At 42.6% G+C, this 26,974-nt stretch overlaps 1 protein-coding gene across 24 annotated transcripts in view; it reads right to left on the minus strand.

Moving 5' to 3' along the window:
* Positions 1-10,303: 10,303 nt before the first annotated feature.
* The window catches only part of TEAD1 (TEA domain transcription factor 1), a 274,396-nt gene continuing 257,725 nt past the window's right edge, over positions 10,304-26,974 (minus strand). For all 24 annotated transcript variants that reach the window (XM_086339975.1, XM_086339974.1, XM_086339973.1 and 21 more), the window contains 2 exons: positions 24,181-24,333; positions 10,304-18,342 (listed from right to left, as the gene is read on the minus strand). In XM_086339975.1, the coding sequence (XP_086196101.1) occupies positions 18,229-18,342; positions 24,181-24,333 (267 nt within the window). In that variant the 3' untranslated portion in view covers positions 10,304-18,228. The remainder of the gene's footprint in view (positions 18,343-24,180; positions 24,334-26,974) is intronic.

Raw genomic sequence — 26,974 nt, forward strand, 5'->3', positions numbered from 1 at the left:
GATCTCCTTTCCTTGCAGTCCAAGGGACTCTCAAGAATCTTCTCCAGCATCATGCAGAGGAAAAAAACAGACAAAGTTTGTGCTGGAGAGAGGTATTTTGTCCACCCCACTGGGTACTGGAGGAGGAGGGATTCTCTTCTCTTCCAGAAGTCTCCGCAGTGCCCTGGATCTCACCAGCTCAGGACTTTCCCAGCCACACTGATGCCCTGTTTTGAAGAAGGTCCATCCATCCAAGTTGGACCTGTAATTCTTTGCTAAAAAGCCTCCTGGCTGCCACCAAGCTCATCAGGGGAGGGCCCAGCATTGTCCTTAGCAGGCTTGCTGTGCGGGGTCGCACCCTGGGGGGCTCCCATGCTGTGGGAACCCAGCAGAAACCCCTTTGCACATTTACAGAGGTTGCTGTTGGGGTAGGATGACAACAGGATTTGCTTTTCTGGGAAATTCAAGGAAGTCCCTGGGCATCTTCCCCCTGGGGTAAGAAGCACAACCTTCTCTTTATGCCAGAGACTCAGGGCCAGATCCGCTCTCCCAGCCTTAAGGAGACCAAAAGGGGGGCATTTTCCCTCATTTTTTTGTTTGTTTATAAATTTTAAATATATTCCCTCTCTTCCAAAAGCATCTGAGTGGACTTAGGGAAAGCATGACACAGAAGTTATTTAAACAGCAAATGCAGCAGCCTCTTTTGCCAGAGCAGAATCAGATCAGATCAGATCAGTGGCTCAGTCATATCCGACTCTTTGCAACCCCATGAATCGCAGCACGCCAGGCCTCCCTGTCCATCACCAACTCCCGGAGTTCACTCAGACTCACGTCCATCGAGTCAGTGATGCCATCCAGCCATCTCATCCTCTGTCGTCCCCTTCTCCTCCTGCCCCCAATCCCTCCCAGCATCAGAGTCTTTTCCAATGAGTCAGCTCTTCGCATGAGGTGGCCAAAGTACTGGAGTTTCAGCTTTAGCATCATTCCTTCCAAAGAAATCCCAGGGCTGATCTCCTTCAGAATGGACTGGTTGGATCTCCTTGTAGTCCAAGGGACTCTCAAGAGTCTTCTCCAACACCACAGTTCAAAAGCATCAATTCTTCTGCACTCAGCCTTCTTCACAGTCCAACTCTCACATCCATACATGACCACTGGAAAAACCATAGCCTTGACTAGACGAACCTTTGTTGGCAAAGTAATGTCTCTGCTTTTCAATATGCTATCTAGGTTGCAGAATACTTGCTTTCAAATAAATTTTCAAAAGATCCATCATCAGTCTGATAAATCAGTTGGAATCCCGATTCTAGCGCCCTCAGCCTAGCCGCTGCAGAGTACTCCTCTCTTACACTATTACTACCGTTATCCATTCAGTCCTGCATTATCCAGCTACCAAGGCAAAGCTAAGCTGCACACCAGCTAATGAATATCATTCCTCAGAAGGGCAAGGCAGCACAGCGATGGTTTTTTGTTTTGTTGTTTTATTGTGACTGCCCATCAATAAAGTATGCCCCGCCTCTCACATCTGTCATGCTCTTCTCATTCAGGATGGCTGTCTGCTCCTGCTGTGTATTTGAGTTCACAATCCCTGGATCAGGACATGTCCATTGATGATGACAAATTTTAGCTCTGTCTTATTTTGACACCTGTGTGTTTTGGGACTTGCCACGAGGCTGCAAAGTCCTCTTTGTACTGCTACTACTAAGTCGCTTCAGTCGTGTCTGACTCTTTGTGACCCTGTGGACCGTAGCCCGCCAGGCTCCTCTATCCATGGGATTCTCCAGGCAAGAATACTGGAGTGGGTAGCCATGCCCTCCCCCAGGGGTTCTTCCCAACCTAGGGATCAAATGCACGTCTCTTATGTCTCCCGCATTGTCAGGTGGGTTCTTTACCACTAGCGCCACCTGGGAAGCCCGGTAATTTACATAAATCAGAAGCTGACCGGGAATGAGGAGTGTTCCCTAAAGCTAGTTTTCACTGGGCTGAATCAATGCTGACCTCCTGAGAACAATAGGAGAGAGCAGAGTGAGATGTTGGATTATTGCTTAAAAAAAAAGAAACAGAAAGAAAATTTGAAAGTTCTTTCTTTGCTTGATGGGAGATGCAATCCAGGTCCCAGGCCTTGGGTGGATGAGCCATTTCCTGTGTGCAGCCTTCCCCGTGCCTGGGAGAGGGCTGGGGCATAGCCTGGGGGAACTTGTTTCCATCTGACAAAGCAAAGGCAAGAAAAAAAATGCTATTTTTCTTTTTCACTTTTGTAGGGGCATAATAAACCTGTGAAAAGAGGGTGCCTTTTTGAATCCAAGTAGAACAGGGTTCAAATCCAAATTTTCTTACTTCGTAGCTGTGTGACCCGTGGAGAAATTATATCAAGTTACATTTTGAGGCTCGTTTCCTAGGAGAAAATGTAAATGACTCAGGTTGGTGCTCGGTGATGACCTAGAGGGGTGGGATAAGGGTGAGGTGGGTGGGAGGAAGGTGCAAGAGGGAGGGGATATATGTATACAAATAGCTGATTCACTTCAACGTTCAGCAGAAACCAACACTGTAAAGCAATTATACTCCAACAATAAATAAATAAATAAATGCCATGAAAATAGAGCTCTGGACAGCGTGCTCTAAGGGTTAAAAGTCATCTCTGGAAGACCCTGTGCCAGACCCCAAGGCAGGCTCATCCCAGCAGGTCTCACCATTGGCAGGAGCAACAAGGCATAGGGCATTGCTCATCCGGCTGCGGGGCTTATACTTTCAAGGTAAAAGGAACTGCTCTCAGTACAGACAGGCTTTACTGGAGTAGCAGAACGCCAGGCGCCACCTCGCCTAAGGTGGGGCTCAAGAGTTGATGATTTTCAAAGATAAAAACAAGCAGACAGACAACCGACAGCACCCACAGCCTCGCAGCCCATAAACGTTCAGAAAAGTTGGCTTCAAACCCTAGTCCTCCTGGGTGAGAAACTGTTAAGTGGTAGTTTGCTGCCCTCTGCTGTTCCCCTCGAAAACTCCAGCATGCGTCTGGCTGTGCTGCTGGACTCTGAATCCCAAGGAGTTTGGATGGCCAGGGCTTACCTACCCTTCCGAAAAGTGTACCCCAAGAGGGAGGGCAGGTAGCATCAGGACAGGCTACAAAGTCTGAGGGGTCCAGGGTAAAATGCAAATCACTCTGTTAGAAGATGAATTTCAATACGGGGACAACAGAGTATTAAACCAGGCAATGGGCACTTGGAGGAGGGGGCCCTGTGAACTCCATGTGTGACACACACACAGAGCTGGCATGCCTCATGATTACCTGCTCTTGATATTGAACTTCTGGATCCATGTCATAGTCTTCATAGGTCCCCAAGGAGCTGAAATTTAGTAGAACATGTTAGGGGAGAGAAGGTGGGGAAAAGGCCTCCTCTAGTAAGCCAGACTCAGGGTGGAGGGGTGGTGGTGCTAAGTTTCTTTTGGCCAGAATGTAGCTGTCGCATAAATCTAATCTGGTTACTGCTGTAGTTTGAGGCAGTGTATATTGGGTTGGTCGAAAAAATTGGTTTGAGTTTTACCATACGATGTTATGGAAAGGTCCAAATGAATTTTTTGGCCAGGTAAAGAATCCGCCCACAATGTAGGAGATCTGGGTTTGATCCCTGGGTTTGGGAGATCCCCTGGAGAAGGAAAGGGCAACCCACTCCAATATTCTTGCCTGGAAAATTCCATGGACAGAGGAGCCTGGTTGGCTGCAGTCCATATGGTTGCAGAGTTGGACATGATTAAGTGATTATCACTTTCACTTTCCATAGATCTATCTATCTATCTATCTATATATACACACACACACCACAACTGTCCTGGCCTTGGGAACCAATTCAGACTCAGGAATTAGACTGCTGAAGATTCAAAATCAAACTTACAGAACAGGCTACATGGAAAGATTACCCTGGTGGCTCAGTGTTAATCTGCCTGCAATGCAAGAGACACGGGTTCGATCCTTGGGTCAGTAAGATCCCCTGGAGAAGGAAATGGCAACCCACTCCAGTAATTTTGTCTGGGAAATCTTATGGATAGAGGGGCCTGGAGGGCTACAGTCCATGGGGTCACAAAGAGTCAGACACGACTGAGAGACTGAGCACGTATATGGGAGGACAGAACTTACCAATAACTAAAGAGTGTGCTAAAATTCACACTCCAATTCCACCAGGAGATGCGCCCAAACGGAAACGTGGACCAAACGCTGTCATCCACTAACCAGGTGATTCAGTGTATGTAACTTCCACGGGCAGAGGTCAGGGGTAGGGAGAGATGCCAGGAGTGATGAGAAGAAACTCTCTCCATGGAAACCAGAGCAGTGGGGAGAATGCGTTCCCCCACCTGTGTTCATCCGGGACTAACTAGGAAAACAGAAACCAGGCATTTACAACAAAGGGAATCTGATGCAGGAAGCTGGTGGCAGGGGTGCCGAAAAGCTAAACTCCACGATGAGCAGGAACAGAACGCCACTCTCACTTCCAGGATGAAAGCACTAGAGAGACGATGGTCCAAACCCCCAGATCACTAGTGGAAGCTGGAACACTCGGGGGTCCTCGAGCAGGAGTTGGAGCCGTGAAGAAATTGCACCTGCTGCCGGAGGTGCCACCTGAGATGGAAAAAGAGAGAGCAGTGCGCCGGCCTCTCCCTGCTTCCCCGCCTGCCTGGACCTTCCAATGGCCACACTCCACTGAGAGCAGCTGGCAGAGGAGCCCGGGGAAGACAATCAGCAGGCTGCATTTCAAAGGAGGTAAAAGGCAAGGAGTGGCTCTGAACACAGACAGGCCTAGGCACAGAGGCTCTTTAATGGTTACAGACTCGATGATTGGTGCCACCTATTGGATACAATGTAAATTCAGCACCAGGACAAGAAAGGTCTTTGCCAAGCTAGACCACTTCTGAACCAGGTTTCCTGCTACTCCCTTGTCTGGTCAGGCACTTACTTCCCTATTCTAGGCTTTCAGTCTTGCTTCCTCTTCCCATAACATCCTTTGCCCATACCATCCCCTTTTCACTTCTCATTGATCTGCTTCCTGCTCTTCACTCCATGCTTCTCCTTTTTCTTTCCCTTCTTTCCTATTTCCTTCCTTTCTCTTCCCATCCAGGTCCCTCTCTCCATCTTTCTTTCCTATTAATGAGCAGACTGAAGTCCAGGTCTTTATGTAGATTAGTTATTATTTCCTAATAACTATATCTTAAAAATCAATTCTTAAAAGATATTGTAACCACTACCCCCCTCCCATCTCCATACCTAGGGAGCCCCAGACTTAAGATTTTAACTGATTAAAATCAGCCCAAATTTTCTTTACTGAGCCACTAGATGTCATATTGATTTCATAGCAGAGTTGGGAAGCCCTCGTAGGAGCTCAAACCTGCAAAGAAAGAAGCATCTTCATACTTTACTTGCATCTAAAATATCACAGCCAGACTTCTGCTTACAGTCATGACTGAATAAAATTTTACCGGATGGGGACTTCCCTGGTGGTCCAGTGGTTAAAACTCTGCGCTTCCAATGCAGGGGGTGTGGGTTCGATACTTTGTCGCAGAACTAAGATCCCACATGCCCCAGGGCACAGCCAAAAAAAAAAAATCGAAAAACAATTTTACTGGATGGACATACATAAAATGGAAGCACTGGAGAGTACCTAGAAGCAGGTGGATTTGGGTGGGAAGTCCATGTATAGAGACAGAAGTGATGGGAAGTGAGCGCCCATCTGCTGTTTTGGGCCCAGGGAGTGCTGTGCAGGCCAGTGGCGGTGCTGATGGAAAAGCTGCCATCTTTCTGGCCCATAAAAAACAAGATCGAGTGCAGGGCAACTACAGCTGCTGAAGGGAAGAAGGATTCCTGGAAGGGAAAGGCCAGAGGCCAGAGAGGAGACCCCCAAATTCTACCTGGTTGTTAATAGTTGTTAAGGCTACTCTATTTAGGTTTTCTACTTCCTTGTGAGCTATAGTTTTCTAAGAATTATCTTTTCTATCTACACTTACAAATTCATTGGCATAAAGTTTATAACTGTATATTTTAATTTTATTATACTTTTATTAGTATCTGTAAGATCTGTGTTAATACTCCTATTTTCATTCCTGTGACTCCTTTGTGTAGTTGGTTGGTTTGGTTCTCTCTTTCTCCCTCACTTGTCAGTCTTGCTAGGGCTTATAGATTTTATTTGTATTTTTGAAAAACCAATTTTTGACTTGTTGATCTCCTCTATCGTGTTCACTTCCTACTAATATCCCATTACTTTGCCCTTTAATAGTTCCTTCATTCTATTTGTGTGTGTGCATGCTTATTTTGATCTTCTTTTAACTTCATGAATTGAACAGTTTGTTAATTTTTGGTCTTTCTTTTTATCTCATATGGACTATTCTCCACATGTTAGTCTAGTAAACACTGCTTTGGCTGCATTCCACATATTTTAGTAAGTCGTATTTCTTTAACATACAGTTTTCAATATTTAATTTCTGTGATCTTTCTCATGGGTTAATTAGAAATGTTTACTAATTCCCAAATATATGAGAGCTTTTCTAAAAATTCTTTTTAAATTGACTCTACCTTAATTACTTTGAGGTCAGAGAATATTGTGTGGTATTATAACAATACTTTGGAATATACTGAGACTTGCTAAATTGGCAAGTACATGGTTTTCAAACCATTCCATGTGGCTGAAAAAATATGCATGACAATTTTGGGAGACAGAGTACACATATTATCAATACTTTCCTTTTTTTTTAATGTATTTCCTGGAATTTGCTTGCTTGTTCCACCAACTACTTAAACAGATGCATAATTTTGCATTTTTCCTTGCAGTTCTCCACTCCCTGAGAATTAAGGAAGTTTTATTAAGAGCATGTGTGTACACACTCAGTTGCTCAGTCGTGTCCGACTCTGTCACCCTATGGACTGTAGCCTGCTAGGCTCCTCTGTCCTTAGATTTTCCTGACAAGAATGCTGGGCTGGATTGCCATTTCCTCCTCCAGGGGATCTTCCCAACCCAGGGATCGACCCACGTCTCCTGTGTTTTCTACATTGGCAGGCAGATTCGTTTGCCACTGAGCCAGAAGGCAAGCCCTATTAACAGCATACCAATTTACAAGTATTTCATCTTCCTGGTGAATTTAACCTTTCATCACATGAAATTACATCTTTATTAAGATTCTCAAATAAACTGCCCTCCAGTCTTTTTTTCAGGTTCTGCTTCCAGGGAAACCTAAACTAAGACAGTTGGTCCACTGAAATGATGTAACAGCAGAGTTACTGTCAGCTGGCATGGGCTTCCCTGGTGGCTCAGTCGGTAAAGAATCCACCTGCATTGTGGGAGTGGTGGTTTCATCAAGTCGTGTCCAACTCTTGCAGCCCCATGGACTGTAGCTCGCTAGACTCCTCTGTCTATGGGATTCTCCAGTCAAGAATACTGGAGTGGGTTGGCATTTCCTTCTACAGAGGATTTTCCTGACCCAGGAATCAAACCCGGGTTTCCTGCATTGCAGGCAGATTCTTTACTGACTGAGCTATGAGGGAAGCCCCCTAATACTGACTGAGGATTTCGGGAGACTTGGGTTCAATCCCTGGGTTGGGAAGGTCCCCTGGAGGAAGGCATGGCAACCCACTCCAGTCATCTTGCCTGGAGAATCCCATGAACAGAGGAGCCTGGCAAGCTACAGTCCATGGGGTCACAGAGTCAGACATGACTGAATGACTAAGCACCTGTCATAAACTGGCATTGGTTCCACAAGGAAGGGGATGCCCTACCTTACACCATCTCTAGCATGCTAGAGCGATGGGTGGCGTTAATTATGATTGGTTGGTGGTATTAATAGGTTGGTTGTTGCTAAGTGCAATTGGTGCAAAGAGGAAGAAAATGCCAGGCTCAACTCAGGTCATGGCATAGAAGATCTCCCTGGCAGCGCTGAAAGAGATCCTTAGGTCAGGCAGTTGAAGGACAGACGGTGCTAGAAATCAAGCCAGAAATTACAAATAAAGCTGAATTTACAGCTCTCACAAGTTTCCTGAGGCCCTAATAGATAAGGAGTGGGGCACTGAAACACGGAATGGGAACATCTGGGTGGAACCCTGAGAGTGCTGAACCTCAGATTTCTCGAAACCTTCCAGGCTAGCAGTCCAATCCCTCTGCCTGGAGACCATGGTAAGGCCTCATTTGAAACAGATGCCTCACAAGATGAAGTGTTTGCCTCCCCCCAGTCCTCTCCGTCTCATCTCATTGCTTCCAGCAATTGCTTCTTGCAGCCTGACTCTTTGCTAGTTACAACCACCTAGATAAAACTGGCATATGCGGCTTTAAATAGAAGTTCAAAGGCAACTAAAAAACTCTAAGGCTTCACAAGCTTACCCAACACTTGTGCCTTTTGAGTTGGAATCCTTATCAGTTGCTCACTGATCACTTAACAGCAGCAGCTAATTTAGCCGTCAATAGGCAGTAGCCATGCTGATGAGAGTCCTCAGTCGGCTGTAAGGCAGAAGAAATGATCAGGGTTCCTAGGGACATTTCTTGACTCTCAATCTTACAAGAAGGCTTATTTAATCTCCCCCATGTGTCTTCAATCTCTCTCCTCACTGATGTTAGTTTCCCTAGCATGCCACTCTCTCCGCTGAACTCAAGTTAACTAGAACTGCAGGCAGTAACAAGGATGTTTTTGATGTGCAAAAGCATCTTGTTTTACAGAAAGTGCAGGGCCAAAGTACCACACAGCCAGCACCAGAGCCAGGACTACAAGGGAGGAGGCTTTTCCACTTCTAAATTCTTACCACTTACTAGCTTTTATGATCTTAACAAGGATTAGCTTCTCTGGGCTCCCATTTCCTTATTGGAAAATTGGAAATGATTCTTTTACTCAAGAGGATGTGGGTTAAAGGATGTCGTGAGTGTGAAGGGAACTGGCATATAACAGGGCCTCAGCAAAACACCCCAGTTTGCTTCCCTCTGCCTTGGATAGCTCGCTGGACAACCTCCTTCTCTCGAACAGCAGCTTCCTAAACACATGCCTCTTTCAAAGAAAATGGAACCCAATATTTTTCTGTTTCCACTTGCACAGTGCCTTGGGATTTGAGGCAGGTTGCATCTCAGATTTCAAAGAAATGGGGAGAAGCAAGACCACCTGAGGTCTAGTTCAAACTGAAGGATCCCAGGGTCCTGGGATCCCAGGGCCCATTGGGTCCTGCTATCAGAAGCCCACGGTTATTGTTGTTTAAGGAAGTCCCCCAACCCCCAGATTTCTGCCCCTGAGCCTCGAGTGGCTTCCACAGAGTCTCAGTGAGTCAAAAGGCAGGGGCCAAGAGTCAAAGCCAGGGTGCTCTATTGAAGGCTTCACCACTCACCAGTCACAACCCTGGACCACCTGCCCCTTCCTGAGCAAGGCTTGGCTGCGGGGGTGTGTGTGTGTGTGTGTGTGTGCATGCATGTATGTGTGAGATAACATCACTGTCATCAGGACAGCTGTGAGAGTCACACGCTGTACCAGCACACTGGCCCAGTGCCCAGCATGCATTAAACTTAGTGAATCCAAGGCTTTGTTGTGTGTGTGTGTGTGTGTGTGTGTGCGTGTGCTGCACACACCTGAGGACGGGGCAAGGGTTACAGCTCAGCATGCACCGTGTGGGCACCCACCGCCCTTTAGTTACCTCTTTCTCACATCCACTGTTCTACCCCCGGCTCCTGGCATGCACTGAGCACGGCGGGCTAACAATTTTACTAACACACTACTAAAGAGAGTAATAACCTACAGGGGAAAAGAATATGAAAAAATACATATGTATGTATGTATAACTGAATCACTTTGCTCCACCCTTGAAACTAAAACAATGTAAATCAATTACATCAATTTAAAAAGGGAAACAAAGGAAGAAACCCTCATAGACATTAACACTCATGCTGCAGTTACTATACTGAGCTGAGTGGACACCATTAAAAGATCACTACTTTAACCTCCTTTACTCTGTCCTTCGGAGAAGGCAATGGCACCCCACTCCAGTACTCTTGCCTGGAAAATCCCATGGACGGAGGAGCCTGGTAGGCTGCAGACCATGGGGTCTACAAGAGTCGGGCACAACTGAGCGACTTCACTTTCACTTTTCCCTTTCATGCATTGGAGAAGGAAATGGCAAGCCACTCCAGTGTTCTTGCCTGGAGAATCCCAGGGACGGGGGAGCCTGGTGGGCCGCCGTCTATGGGCTCGCACAGAGTCGGACACGACTGAAGCGACTTAGCAGCAGCAGCAGCACTCTGTCCTTCATAAATTCACACATAACACACAAAACACCTTTTCATTTTCAACAACATACATTTCTGCAGATAAAAAAGGTGACCCACACTTTCATTTTCTTTATTTTTCATTGATACCGTATGAATACAAAGTTTCTATAAAGCTACAAAATGTCTACCACTTTATCAAGAAGGCATCAAAATGTGTCACTTTGCAAAGACATGAAAACACCTGCAGGAACTGACACAAAAATAGCATTTTTAGAGTGATGAAATAATTGCACTTAACTGTCATGGATATTACAGTTATCACACATATGTACCGCGAAAGCTAGAATACATTTTTTTTTTTTTTACAAAGCACTTTATAAAAAAATTCTCTGCACACAAACCCTATAATTTTCATATAACTATCATACTAAAGATAAATTCACTTTAAAGCCAACACTTAGAACATTTTTAAACAAAAAGGTACCAGTACCTAAACACAGACATTAACAAATACAAGAATACTGTACTGCCAAGAGGTTTAACCAAATGCCTTTTGAAAGCTTCTGCAAATAGGTTAAGAAAACATATGTGAGAATTTGCACCCCCCACCCCCTGTCTCTCCAATCTCTCCAAGAGGAAGCTTACTGCCCAAAGGCAGACTCCTCAGCCCGCTCCCAACAGCAGTACAATATTGAAGGAACCACTGAGCAGATGAAACGCTTACATCACAAGCCCATTTTATACACGTGACACGAAGACACAGACTGTGAGAATCCCATTAAGTCACTGAGAATGTGAACAAACACACGTGGCAAAAACCAATTTACATAAAATGTAAGCATATTCATAAGAATTAAAGGCTATTCAGGTTTCTTTTTTAAATGTTACAAAACTTTTTTTTTGTCATTTTTAGGCACGTAGTTTTTGTTTTTACTTGTTTTTTTCTTCCTTATCTGCAGTCATGAGCCTACTGAGAAAGGCCTACGGAAGGGACTCTTTTAAGGAGGTAACAGGGAGATTTTTTTTTAAGAAGTGCAGTTCATATCTAATTTACACAGTGAAACTAATCACAGAAAAGGACTGAGGCAAAAAGGAAAAGAGAAAGAAGAAAGAAAGGGAGGGAGGGAGAGAGAAAACCAGAGACTGGTTTCCAATTGATTTATACCTAGATTCTGTCAGCCTCTCTTAAGAAAAAGGGGAATGAGAAATTTTCACAATGGAAGTCAGACGAAAGAGAGCCAGCCTGAGAGAGGTGGAATCTTTTGGAATCTGACCCCACTTAATGATGAACAGAGAGGGAAAATGAATGCCATTTCAAATATTAAAATGATGGAGTGGGGCATATGACAGACTCAATGCAAATTCACAGAGAATAAAACAAGTTAACAGCTTAGGAAGTAGGACAATAAATACAAATATTTCATCTTATTTAATGGTGCATGACTTCAGTGAAACTATCCTTTGCAATGCAATACATTTTAAACACAAACCTTCATTCTTAACAATATAAGCAATGAGTTATTGAGAGAAAACTATTGCCAAAGAAAGCACAGGAACAGTTGAAGAGGGAAATAGGAAAACAAATATTTGATTAATTTCTTCCAAGTTGTGGTGTAGTCTTGACATGACAGGGAGGGGCTGAATTCAAGCAGCTAACTATAACTTGTGTTGAGCAATTTTCCTTTTCATTTGACTTTTTTTTTTTCATTGTATAAACTTCTATGAGCACTCACAACTTGGTGTGGATAGAAATCACTCCTGAAGTTTCAGAGAGCCCAAAGAGGGTATTCTTAAAGACACCAGGTAGAAACAGATGGATTATACACATTCAGAGGCTAACTTTCAACGATTCTAATGTCATTGTAAAGTCTATATTGGTAAAGAACAATCTTTTTTTTTTGTCCTGGCTTTTATTTGGCTGGTGTTTTTGCCTTCTCGTCCTTTTCACTCCTCTTCCTCCCCTCTATCAGTTTTCCCAATTTACACAAAGTTTTGATAAAAGCCAACAGGGACTCTAAAAGAGTTGCCCTTTAGAGGGCTGGAACATTCTTTGAAAATTCCGAATTGTGAGTGGTACTCTTTGGGAGTTTCTCATAGCACATTCAGACAACACTCAGAGTCAACATTTTCGCCCTAAGAAGAACACGTCAATTGTGATGACCCTAAACCATTTTTTGTTCTGCACTGTCATCTCAGTTTGAGGCTTCCAACTTTCAAAACGGTATCACTGCGTAAACCGGAGAAGTGCGAGCTGGCATCTGAGTGGAAAGGCAGGCTCTACAGACTGAGCACAAGCGTACGGAGAAGGTCACATCTGTCCACTGGCTGACAGCCTGCGGGTTGTGTGCAAGTCCCCTCGGGCGGACGCAGGGCTGGGTGATGGGCAGAGATGGCGTACTGGGTCATGGCACACAAACATACCAGTTTCTGGGGATCCTCCTGCTGCCGTGGGCTCCAGGGCTGGGAGTGGTGGGGGGGGGTCCCCTACGGCGTATGATGCACAGCAGGCGGGGTCCATGTCGTGCTCTTGTGAACAGAGGCCTGTCGTTGGTTATTCATCCCGGTAAACCAAAGGCATTACGGTGATCTCAGAATATTTTTGGTCTCTCTACAAATTATCATGATTATGGCAGCACTTTTCTAAGCTGGAATCTCAAACCAAAGGCACTTTCATGCTAGAGTGCAGAAGGTTCACAAATAGCTAAGTTTTTGGTCGTGGATTTAAAAGGCAACATTTAAAGTGTACAATTTGTTTTTCATAGTAAACTATGAAGTTGCAAGACCTTCCATTTTGGTATAGACATTGGACGGTGTGGTCAATGAACTGACTTCTGTTCATTTCGGATTTCAGACCAAGAAGTCAGTTTTCTATAGATATGAAGAAAAATGGGCTTACGAAAAACAAAATGGAAAACAATGCTTGCTTGTTCTGTTTTAAATACTGAGCCGATTAGTAAAGGGACATAGAGAACCGGTGTGAGAAAAGGCTGGCGGCACGACTAAGTATCACTAAGGCACTGCTTACTGAACGCTTTGGCAGCTCTGAATTGAAAACTTCCTACAAAAGTAACAATAGTAAGAGAAATGCTTCCAGCTTACAAAAGGGCTCACAGTTCCGAGGCAGCCTTCTGCACTGCAAACCCTACATGCAACATCGCGAAGATTTAAGGCTTTTCAGAAATGACATGTGCAGGGTTTCGCCACAGAAACATCAACAGAAGGAAAGAAGCAATGCAGACGTATCCTCTTAATGTCACAGGTGTGAACACCAACACACAAAATGGGTTCTAGCCTTCGTTAGCACAGGCGTAGTGTACCAGAGCATACACAAAAATCATACAAGTGATCGGTACCTGGTTTGAAAAGTTGACTGTCATCTTGTGTGATTTAAATAATTTATGTTTGTACAAAAACAAACTGCAAAAGCCGCTAGAGTGTTGAGACCTAAAGAGAAGACTTGGGTCTGTAACATCAAGTTCTGGGCATGGGGGCTGGTTTTTTTTTTTTTTTTTTTTGGCTGGTCTGAGAGTGGGACTTTGCTGCTGGGATGTTTTGTGAAGAGAAATTTGATTCAGAGCCTGTGGCAGGTGAACTGTCCTCGGGGTAAGGAAAAGGCTCATCAGCTTTCCTGTCTGCTGGTGGGTGCCTCCCCAATAGGACCCTCAAGGAAGAAGCAGCATCAACCCCGGAGGATGCTCTTGCTCTGGCAGAAGAAGGGTCTTCCTCTCCCTCTCTTCCTCACTGAGCACCAAAGAGGAACAACCCCCACCAAAAGGCCAAGGATCTAGTGGCAACTAAAGCCTTCCTAGTCAGCTGTCACTGACCAGCACGTGACTCTGGGCAAGTCATGTCTCCTCCGGGTCTCAACTCTCTCATCTACAAACTGGAGGAGGTCACAGGCATACCTCGTTTTCTCACGTTTCACAAATATTGCAGTTTTTACAAATTGAGGGTTTGTATCAAATGAGTCTACTGGCATCATTTTTCCAACAGCATTTGCTCACTTTGTGTCCCTGTGTCCTGTTTTGATAATTTTCACAATATTCTAACTTTTTCCTTATTTTCATATTTTTAATGTGGTGATCTATGATCTTTAAGTTACTATTGTAATTGTTTTGGCATTTTCCAGCAATATGTTAATTAAAGTATGTGCACTGATTTTTTTTAGCCATAATACTATTGCACATTTAATAGACTACAATATAGTGTAAACCTAACTTTCACATGCACGGTGTGACTTGTTTCACTGTGATATTTGCTTTTTCGTGGTTCTCTGGAACCAAGCCTGTGCTACCTCCGAGGTATGCCTGTAGACTGTGCTCTCCCATAGCTTAGTAAAGAAAAACTCTAGTAGTCCTCTTACAAAATGAATCCTTCTCTCCTCCATCCTTAAAGATGAAGTGTTCCAGAAGTCTCTATAAATTCTACAAAAAACATTGAGTCTAACGCTAAAAGTAGAAGACCAGAAGAAATTCACTAAAATGATCAAAGGTCTGATTATGAGAACAATAACCTTATGAGAAATAATGAAAATAGGTGGCATTTTCTAACCAGATGAAATAAGGAATCAAGAGCAAATTAGAAATGCTCTTTAAGCAGTATGAGTTGATCATAGGGATGTTGGTAACCAGTTGTCCCCAATTTCCCCAGGGAGGAAGGAAAGAATACTTGTAGCTGAGAGACTCTGTTGTGAAGTAGAAGCTCTGAAACAGGAAGAAACATGGACAATATGTCATTTGAGTAATATTCCTACCTGTCTCTTGATGGCCTGAAACAAGGCTCCCAGGAGAGAAGCTTTCTCAGGATAAAATGGAAGGAAAAAGAAGATGTCAAATATGGCATTTGTGACCTTTGGATGTAGGGCAGTGCTTTTCAAGCAAGGGCAATTCTGTGGCCCATGGGACATTTGGCACTGTCTGGAGACACTTGGGATTGTGACAAGTGGGGAAAGAGTGTGTCTAGTGGGCAGAGGCCAGGGATGCTGCGAAACCTCCTACAAGGCACAGGACAGCCCTGCACCACAAAGAAGTATCTGGTCCAAATGTCAAAGGGTCTAGAAAGGGTTGAGAAACCCTGGTCTAGGGTAGCTTAGACATTCTGGGATTCTAGGACATGTTTTGAAAAAACCTCGACTTTACTTAGGTCTCTTGCTAAGATGGGAAATGAATGCCAAGAGACCAAAGATCAGTTCTTTAGTTTCTCCCTACTCAGGCTGTGGAAAGTGGCCTCCAAACTCTCCAGTGAAAGCACAAGATGTCCCTGAATCAATCCTGGTAGTGGAGGGTCAACCAGGAGATGGAGCACCTAGCAGACAGCCGTGAGGACAGAGTTTTGGAAAGGCTTCTTTATGGTTCAGAAAGCTTGACGAATGAATAAGACTCTGCCATGAATGGTCAAAGACCAAAAATCAGACTTGGATTAGATGTTGTCACACAAATCTAATTCCAGGGTCTAATTTAGAAGAGACAGAGAAATGGACCAGTGGTTAAGACAGGAAAACTACCTGCCCTGGAGAAACCTTTAGAACAAGACAAGAAGCAAACTTGTTTTAAGAGCAAAAAGTAACCCTCAAGGTCATCCGTGGAGACCCCAAACTCAACTACAAAGGCATTTGGAGGAAGAGGACAAGTATCAGAGGGCCTAGCCTGACTCTGTGAGGCCAGGGAATGACCTACTCTTTAGTTAACAGAACTAGTCTCTAGCTGGTGTTTCAGGGTCTCAGTCTATTTGTGCTTTGAAAAAAGTAAATCCTAAGAGCCCTCCTGGCAGCATGGAAGACTTCCATTCCTGGGAGAGAACGTGAACCAAATACCTCTCCCCCTGAAGTTCTGGGATGGCCTGGCTTTTAGCCACATAAGATCACTTGCACCCCTAGGTCCTGAGAAGACTGGGGATAATTTTCAGTAAGATGCAGGAGATGGGAGCAAAAGAAGCACCTGGAAGAGGGGTGACCAAGAGAAGTCATAAGTATGATGACCAAGGGAGAAGCTTAATACTTGGGCCGAAGACCAGATGGAAGGGTGGGCCGCTGGGTCAACTCTTCAAAGGTCCCCTCAGAATCAGGGAACAAACTGTAGTCTGTTTATGGAGGGAAGATGCACACCATCCTGCTGGCTTACGTAAGGGATGTGCATTCCAAAAGGGGAAAGTTCTGCACTTTTTCCTCTGGTCTTCCCAGGGACCAGGGTCATGGGTTTGGGTGCGGTCAGGCTTGGTTCAGCATTCTGTTTCCACAAGCCAGCCACACCCTCATGCTCCTGACCTCAGATACTAGCCAATACATAAGCAGGGTCACAGTTGGTTGAGGGGAAAGGGAAGAGGGTGTGTAGGTTACTTGAATGTGACAGTACAAAGTCTTTTTTTATTTTTCTGGCTTGATGTAAAAGTCTTGACATGCTTTAAAACTTGCAAGACATTTCATGTTCTGTAGTGTTAACATTCCTGACGATTATCAACAAGTCAATTTCCTCCAGGAAAGTGGGGAGTATGCCCTGTCCCCTTCCCAATGTATGGAAGTAACAAGACATGTGACCACACCAAACCATCTCTGCCTGGACAATGCTTTGGAATACATGGGTTGGAAAGTTGAATCTCTCTAGGGAAGGAAACCTCCCAAATGAACCTGTTTGGAAAGGGCAGAGATAGATAGCCGAGCCTCTTCAGCCTCAGTCAACTAAGTATTGTGACTTATTGAGAGATGTCAAGAAAATGGGTGTCCTTAGAGAATACACCAAGATCTACGGACACAGATTGAGAAATACATATATCAGCACCTAGCAAACTGAGTGACACTGAACAGATGTTCAATAAATAAGTGTTGAATAACTATATATGTATATGTGTGTATGTACACACAAACACACACACACACACATAGTTACAACAGGTTAATATGCATATTGGATCACCAGAAATAACTTATCCACAGGCTGGTGAGTATGCTTGTGATGTTCTGGGGAGCAGAAATCCTAAAACTGATGAGCCTTTGCAAGTTTGGTTTGATGAAATTTCTCCCAGCCACAGGGTTTTCCATAATTTGCAGCTCACAATGCAGTATTCATGCCAATTTTGAATTTTTGTTATTAAATTTCAGTGGTTCAAATATTTACTCATCTTAATAAAAAAATTTGGTTGTCCATATAAAATATAACTGCACACACAAGACTATAAACATTGTAAGCTTAGATTTTCAGTATTTATCTACTTATTGCAAAAAGAGCCATCTTTTTTTTTCATTAAATAATCATCACATTAGTACAATACAATTTTATATTTTTTAAATATACTATATATGTTAAGGATAAGGGGTGAAGTTTTCTTCCTCTGTAATACCTGTTTCAAGAGTTTAATGGATTAGGAGATTAGTTTTAACCTTGAGGAAAAAAGTACAAATTTGTCTCATTAGGATATTTCTACCAAGTATTTCTTAAGGCTATATTTTAACATTTGGTTTCAAAAGGAAAGAAGAGTTTCATTTAAAAAATAATTTAGTGAATTACATTCTTTCATAACTTCCACCCTAATTAGTTACAAAGATAAGTCTAAAGATTCTTAGTTTTGTGTACTAATTTACATTTATATTTAAAGATTAATTTTACTTGTATCTTAAAACAAGAATTTTATGTTGGAAAAAAAAACACACTAAATACATTTGTATAAACGCTGTAAATGTCCAATGGCAAATGCTCTGTCTCAATTTTTTTTCCTACCACAATGAGAAACAGGTCTCTGCAGACAGAGACTTGGGTTCTTAAGGTTCACCTTTCTGAGGAATCGTGGGCTGTGGATCTGAATAACACACAGAAACAACTCAATTTCTCTTTTTACAACTGTACCAGAACTTCACAGCTACAATGAGTATGAACACATGAAAAAATGACTTCAAACAGGATTTAGAAAAATCGGGGTGACCTCAGGGCCAGGGCAGCACCCCTGCATGGTGAGGTTTACAGTCAGTCGTTCGATCATGGAGAGAGTGTGTGTGTGTGTGCACATACGTGTGTGTGTATATACAGATATCTATATATATAAATAACCACGCTTAGTCCTTTACAAGCCTGTAAATATGATGCTGTGCTCCATGTTCACTATTTGAAACTTCAAATACACAGGCCATGCACAGGAGAGTTTCTTGTGTATCCCTGTTTGTTACCACCTGTTAAAAAAAAAAGTGTAAATGGAAAAGATTGTGAAAAAGAAAGTACATGTATATATGTATGTATGTATAACTGAATCACTTTGCTGTATAGCAGAAATTAACACATTATAAATCCCCTACACTTCAATAAAATTTTTACAAGTTTTATATATATACACACACACATATATATCTGTATCAAACACCACATGAATAAAAATATTCCACCTGTACCATGATGAAATGGTTTACTCAGAGACAGATACAAAGTCTAAAGTTCAAAAAGTCGGTTAATTAGAGATCTATTCAGCCTCACTCTGCCCCCTCCTGCACAAACTCAGGATACTAAGGGTCCAACTTAAATCCTATCTAAGTTTAGTTACCATATGTAAGAAAGACCTTAAAGATGGGGTCTCATTCATAATCTGAGCCTAAGAAGACACCACAAGAATTAGTGTGAGTTTTTTTTGAGCGGGGAGGGCTGTGACTTTTTTTTTTAACAACATAGAGAATTTTTTATAATTCTGTCCCATAGGATAGTCATTTATCCTGGGAACTGTTTCCTATCTTATCCCTGAACTTTACTAAATTTTGTTGCACAATAGTCAATGGGAGACATAGCTCTGTGAGTCACTTAACTCACCACTGCTTTAACATGTAGTGCCTGGACTCAGTGAAGCAAGTGCTGAGTAAAAGAACAGTCATGCAGTTCAAACCTATGCAGTTCAAGGGTCTACTGTATTTGCTGAATGGATGGAAATTCACAGAATAACAGCCACCATCTGTTGACTGTTAGCTATGCATCTCCTCGGTATTGAACACTCTGCAGGAAGAATCTCATGTAATATTCCAACTCCAGCAGCAGGTATCATTTCATTCCCGTATGACAATGGAGGATGCTTGGGGTTAATTTGTTTAAGGTTGTACTAATGTCAACGAGGTGCTTCCCTCCTAGCTCAGCTGGTAAAGAATCTGCCTGCAATACAGAAGACTCCAGTTCGATTCCTGGGTCGGGAAGATCCGCTGGAGAAGGGATAGGCTACCCACTCCAGTATTCTTGAGCTTCCCCTGTAGCTCAGCTGGTAAAGAATCCGCCTGCAATATGAGACCTGAGTTTGATCTTTGGGTTGGGAAGATCCCCTGGAGAAGGGAAAGGCTACCCACTCCAGTATTCTGGCCTGGAGAATTCCATGGACTGTATAGTCCATGGGATAGCAAGGGTGAGACACAACTGAGTGACCTTCACTTTCACTTTCAATGTCAACAAAAAACCCAGATCTTCTGACTCTGAAGACCTTTTTCTTACCTGTTATGCCATGCTGCTCTTAATAAATGAATGCATACAATGATGAATCATCTACTTTTTCTGGGTAATAAAGTTTTTCCAATACTAACATCCACCTGCTTTTCTAGTCTCACTCCCTGCCACTTCCCTTACAGATCAAATACTCCAAGTGTGCAAGTCTTTCATGACTGAAATCTCTCTCCCTCATCCCCACATCCAAACAAATGTCATGTTCTGCTGCTTTTACCTCCTCAAGAGTTCTTAATCTATCTTTTCTTCCCCACTGCCACAACCCAAGGTACCAGCAAACCTGATCTGGACTCCCTTACCAGGAGTCACCCTTGCTGGGCACCAGCTCCATCTGCACACAGCAGCCACTGTGACCTTGAAAGAGAGAGAAATCTGACACCACCACCCTCCTGCTTAAAAACTGAATGGACTCTTTTGAAATTCAGGATGAAGAAAAAGCCTGTTCTCATCCTACAAGGATGAGCATGAGAGAGACAGGGCCCAGTCCGGCTGGTCCTACCTGCCCAGTACCCTGCTTGCGGCCCTCCTCTTTCTCCCTATGCCAGGCACACTGCTGTTTCCAGTCCTCCCAGTGCTGCATTTCCTCCTACACGCAGTATTCTCTCCCCTCTCTGCCTATTTAGCCACCTGGCAGACACCTTTCCGTTGTTTGTTGCTCAGAGAAGCCCTCCCTGACCTCTCATTACACACCTCTTGGCACCATGCACCAACCTTTATCAACCATCTGCCACAGCTGAGTCATGCATCTGGTGACTCCCTGTGCTTGACAAACGCCCACCTCTCTCACCAGACCCCACGGTGCCTGCCCCGACTGTCCAGTATGCCGCAGCTCTGCGCCTGACACGTCAGTATGCACCCGTCGAATGACCCTTTTCTTGGTAAAGCTGAAAAATGCATCTGCTTATCCATCAAGGCAACTTAAACATCATCTTTTAACATCCCTGAGGATTCCCTACCTCACTCAAACTACAGGTGCCTGCTCAGGCAGTTCAATTACTCTTTTTCACAAGTGTACCACAGCCCTGATGGCCTTGCAAGGTCATCATCTATTTATCTGCCTCGTTCCCTCACGAGGCTCACGTTTCCTGTGTTTTATTTGCGCTGCATTGCAGCAGCTAGCAAACCTCGCCATAGTTTAGCTGAACAAATGAAAACACTCTCAGTAACCAATGAAGTGGAGAGGGCAGACTTGAGCACTTTGTAAATGGAGGAAAAATGAGGTCTGGAGATTTTAAGTCACTTAACCAAGGTCATAGGTAGAACTGGGTCCTAAACCCAAGTCTTCTCATTCCATGACCACGACATACCCTGGAAAGTGTCTTTTCTATCAATTCAAATCTTAATTTATGTCTATCACTGGCTCTGTGACCTCAGGGAGGCCTAACATTCCTCTATCCATAAAATGGGAATACAAATGACCTCACAGTTCCGCAGTGAGAATTTCATAACCTACAGAAGATTCAGCATTGTGCCTGGAACCTCTGTGATCTAGCTGACCTTCTTGAAAACTTTCTATGAAAGAATATATCCTATATCCTATTTACGCTTCTTGCTTGAGATGAAGGAGGAAAGAAAAAAATGTTTCTAGCAAGCTGTATGTCAAAGTATGACCTTGAAAGATGACTGGAATCCTTGGCCCACAATTCAGTTAATGTCTTCCTTGGCCTGACTGCCATTATTAGGGCCCTGAACCTACAGGGTCACCTCAATTCCAGAGTCATCCTGATGAAACCAGAGACTACCCTACAGGCCAGTAAGTGCCTGGAACTGGTCCTGGTGACATACAGGTTCTGTATTCAATGATCTAGTAAAACACGTCAACTATGTCCAGCAGCTGTCACCCTGGCCCTGTCCGTAACCCCACCCTCTCCAAGGAATCACTGAAAAGCACCATCTCTGCTGGTTATCAGTGAGATGACTTCATTACCCAGGAGTGTTGGCTTAATGTCATTTTTCTACAGAAAAATATCATTCCTAGCACATATTTATTAAAAGCTACTAATTCTTTATAACAAAGGGATTTATGTAGTTGATATGTTTTAAAATTAATTTTACCTGGTAAGTTCTTTGAATGGAAGCCGTGTTTTCAAAGAGGCATTACCAATATAATAGTTAATGGGTTCCGTGGGTAATAGATACTCACAACTGTCCCAGGTCATATATTCTTTGGTTGTATTTGAGGTCAGGTTTTAGGGACTGAGGACGTATTCCTTAATGTGCTGAAATAGTTTCACTGATTTGTAAGAAACAGCTAAGACTCCTTCCAGGAGAGGGAGGGTAGCCATCCATTCAGAGAGTTTTGCTTAACTTCTGAGGTTATTTAACCTCCACATAAGGATGCCACACTCACCTTCTGCTCATCTGAGCACTAAGGTGATTCGTATGTCCTTAAGTAGCAACAAAAAGCATCTACAGCCAAGTACCTGCCAGCATCCTAAACCTTGAACTGCTCAATTTTCACCAAAGATCATTAAAGAAAAGGATAATAATGAAGAGTTAGTGAAGGATATATTTTTAAAACTTTCTCCCAGATGACTAGCTTCCACGTTTCAGAGGGACATGGACACAGGAGAATCCACTGAGATTCTCTCCTTGGAATAAATGAAAACAATATACAAAACCATCTGTCTGCCTATGTCTGCCCATAATCACGTGTCTGTGAACTGAGGCCCCCTGTGGCTCACTCACCAATCCCTTAGAGCAATGCGTCTCAGCCTGGCTGCACGCCAGAACTACCTGGGGAGCAGTAAAAATAAACAAAAACCATGTTGCTCGGGTCCATCCTTTAGAATTTTTTAAAGAACATTTACTTATTTGGCTGCACTGGGGTCTTAGCTGCAGCATGTGGGATCTAGTTCCCTGACCAGGGATTGAACCTCGGTCCCCTGCATTGGGATCCTGGAGCCTTAGGCAATGGATCACCAGGGAAGTCCCCTGAATTTTTAAAAGTGTCCTGGATGAATCCAATATGCAGAAGGTTTTAACTTTCTTAATTTTTATTTATGTATTTATTTTTACAGTGGTATACAGGAACTGGTTCCTACTAGCTTTGAATGTAATTGTTATATATTGAGGAATTTCACGAGCTAGATGGCCACTGTAGCTTCAAAGTGCCCAGGGAAGGTATATTTACATCATAAAAAATGGGCAAAAACCATAAATCAGGGTTTTGGGAGAAACTAGGGGACAGCCTATTATTTTCTTTCTTTTTTACCAGTACATTACAGGGCTTCCCTGGTGGCTCAGATGGGAAAGAATCTGTGTGCAATGCATGAGACCTGGGTTTGATCCCTGGATCGGGAAAATGCCCTGGAGAAGGGAATGGCTACCCACTTCAGTGTTCTGGCCTGGAGAATTTCATGGACAGAGGAGCCTGGCAGGCTGTGGTCGATGGAATCATAAAGAGCTGGACACAACTGAGTGACTAACATACACGCTGATTGAAAACAATGTCCCACTGGATCCAAAGTCCAGGTACAAAATTCCTGCTCTTCAAGTATTCTAATTCTAAATTCTGGTAACAAAGAATAACAAAGCAGGCCTTCAGAGGGCTGAATATTTTACTACAATACTGTCCTGCTGCCCCTTTTAGCAAAATCGCTTCCACTGAATTTTGTTTTGGCATTTTGCCTTTGGTTTAACCAAGGAATGTTATTTTTTGAAAAACGAGCCTTATGAAATCCATTACTACATATTTTATGGGTGTATTTTGAGAAGAACATTGTACTTATTAACCTTCCTAAGTCACCAAATGAAGTCTCCACGAGAAATTGTTTTAAAGTTAAATATTTGGGGAAGAAAAAAACACACACACACAGAGCATTGCCCAAGGGAACTGGACAATTTTCCCACCATGGACCTTGAGCACTACTGGTTTTTCCTTGCTCTTTAGCTGCCTGTTAAGTTTTGACCATACTTTTCAGCCCATAAATATTCTCCCCCTCTCCTGCTCCTGGTTATGCCATTATATTCTAGTTAATATTTCTCCTGGTAAGAGAGTTTACATTTTGCTATATTAATATATGCTACTTATAATAAGGCCTTGTAAACCCTTCCTGAAATGAGTGTAGGTATGCCTTAAGTACAAACCTGCTGACTCAGCTTTTGCCTCATTTATGGTTTGTATACTATGGGGCAGCTGAGACTTCAGTTTAGCTGCTGCTGGGATAACCTGGGGAACTTTAGAAAAATATGTGCCTGTGTCCTATCCTCAGAGCTCCTAAGTTTACTGATCTAGGGTGTAGTCCTGCTATCAGGATTTTTAAGACATTCTTCAGGTTTCTCTAATCTGCAACCAGAATTGAGAATCTAGTTTCATTACCCCTACCTGCCTTCCCCAAATTCCAGTTCTGCCAAGCATAGAAAGCCCAGCCAGATGAGAGCCCTTCTCTTTCACAAACCTGAGCCAAACCAAGTTTGCCTTACGGATGCATGAATTCAGCTGCTGACTGACCACCTGGGACCCAGACCCACCCAGGCCCCTCTTCCCTGGCAGCTTCATGGCTGAGTCTGACAAAACAGGAAAGAGACAAAACAGTTACCAATAAAATTGTGAAGTTTTCCAAAACACTGTTCATCATATATTTCTCTGGTAAGTGTTTGAGCTTGTGGATGAAGTTGATCATATATTCACACATTGGGGAGCGGTTTATTCGGTAGACAAATCGGCCATTCTCAAACCTTGCGTATTCCGTCTGTGAGGGAAAAAGGGTTTATACTTTTGACTTGAACATACATGAAAAAGATGATTGTCTATAAAAGCATTTCACTTTTTCAACATGAATCAGCTGTCATATGTTGCACTACTTGTGTACTTTACTTAAAGAAAACCCTAACTCCAATTTTAACACCATACTCAGGATCCATTATTTTTCTGGAATTTTTTTTTAAATTGTAAAAATACTTTAATGAAAAGTTGTATAGATGTTTTTTCAGCAAAGGTCGGGAAAAAAAATGTAATTGCCTGCTGAGTGATTCCCTACCTAGAAATTTGTGAGAGCTAGTCACAATTCTTCAAAGAGCCCACAGAAAATCTTTCTTTACTGTGATAAGGCCTCACAGGCCAAAAACCAATGCAGCTAATTTCTCTACTTTAGGAAAAACTGCTTCACACTGATCAAAAGCCCCTGGCTGCGTTATGTCTTTAATTTTTAAAGATGTTTTATACATATATATATGAGAAGGAAATGGCAACCCACTTCAGTATTCTTGCCTGGAAAATTCCATGGACAGAGGAGCCTGGCGGGCTATAGTCCATGCGGTTGCAAAGAGTCAGACATGACTGGGTGACTGACAAAACACTTAAATACATATCTGAAGATCCCACTGAAACACTCAGAGAGAAGACAGACACTCTTAGATACTTTGGATCAAAGAGGAATTTAAAAAGAAATGACAAGCTATCTAAAGAGTAATGAAAAAGAAAATATTTACGTCAAATTTTGGGGACTCAATGAAGCTGTACTTGGAGGAAAGCAGCTTCATGTCTTCGTTATTAAAGATGAAAAGTTACAGAACTCAGTACACATCTTAAAAAATAAACCCTACAAAATAAACCAAAATCTGGGAAAATCAGGAACTAAAAATTAATAAAGATAAAAGCTCAAATGAATGCAAAGGAAATAAAGGTCAATTACTGTAGAAATAACTAAAAACTATGTAGAAATCAACCACTGAAAACAGTCCAAAGAACGAATAGTTTTACAGCTAAATTTTATGTAACCTTCAAAGAATTTTCATCTTGTGACATTTTCAGTGTTATTCAAACTATTCTATACCACAGAAAAAGGTCGGTATTCCAACTATTTTTGTAAAACTGATGTATGTTCAATACTGACATATGATGAAGAGCTTATAAAAAAAGAAAAGTACAGGCTACTATCACTTATGCAATGCAAACATGTGATGTAAAACAGCAAACAGTGCATTAAGGGAACCAAAGTAGAGCTTTCTTTGGGAATGCTGTGGTGGTTCATACACGGGATGTATGTTAACTCGTGATGTCAAAAAACTGGAGGAAAAACAGAGTAAGAGTTGGTGAAAAGGCATTTGATAAAATATTGCAGCTAGTACTAATAGAACAAATTAAATAGGAAGAGAAAGAATTTAACGTAAAATAAAGACCATTTATAAAAACCAATAATAAATCCAATGTTAAAACATCAAAATGGTTTCTACGACATCAGTAACCATATAAGGATACTCACCATCACTATTTCTTTTATTTCTTTGTACAACTGTGTTGGAAGTTTTAGCAAATGAAAAGAAGGTGAGAAAATAATAACAGTAATAATAATAAAAGTGGCAAGAACATTGGAAAAGAAGAGATAAAATAAAGTCTTCCTTTTTTGCTGCCTAGATAATATATCAAAGGAAACCCAAGAATCTGGAGGGAAAAAACCACTAGAAATAAATGAATATGGCAAGATGGCCAAATAGAATATAGATATGCAAAAAGTAGGAGGTTTCTTCTAGTAATTAAAATCTAGAAGTTGAAAATTGTATTAACAAATTTATATAATATTTAGAGATATATTTAACAAGAAAGAGACGAATCTATATATGAAAAGCGTAAAATCTTACTAAAATAGATAAAATGAGATGAAAATGCAAATAGATTCTTGATTAGAAAGATTTAATATCAAACTGCCCCTAAATAATATCTAAATCTAATGCAATTACAATTGTTGCTGTTGTTATTGTTGTGTTAGTCATGCCTGACTCTTTGCGACCCTGTGGACTGTAGCCCTCCAGGCTCCTCTGTCCATGGGACTCTCCAGGCAAGAGTACTGGAGTGGGTTGCTATTCCCTTCTCCAGGGGATCTTTCAGACCCAGGGATCGAACCAGGGTCTCCTGCATTGCAGGCAGATTCTTTACAGTCTGGGCCACCAGGGAAGCCAGCAATTACAATTAGGTTGCTCAAATAAGACTTCTGTTTTTCTTTACATTTTTAAAATGATCTCATAACTTTGGAAGAATAAATGCTGGTAACCTGCCTAGAAAATATGTGAAAAGAAAGCGTAGGGAGACTGATTCGCCCTAGTAGATATCAGAAAATGCTTCTGTTGTTTAGTCACTAAGTCATGTCCGACTATTTGCGACCCCATGGACTGCAGCATGCCAGGCTTCCCTGTCCTTCACTATCTCCTGGAATTTGCTCAAACTCATGTCCACTGAGTTGGTGATACCATCCAATCATCTCATCCTTTGTTGCTCCCTTCTCTTCCTGCCCTCCATCTTCCCTGGTATCAGGGTCTTTTAAAATGAATTGAGTCTTTGCAACAGGTAGCCAAAGTGTTGGAGCTTCAGCTTCAGCATCAGTCCTTCTGATGAAT

Source organism: Bos grunniens, chromosome 15 (genome assembly GCF_055505025.1).
Source record: "Bos grunniens cultivar Pamir isolate PY7600 chromosome 15, Bosgru_T2T1.0, whole genome shotgun sequence".
Lineage (NCBI taxonomy): Eukaryota > Metazoa > Chordata > Mammalia > Artiodactyla > Bovidae > Bos > Bos grunniens.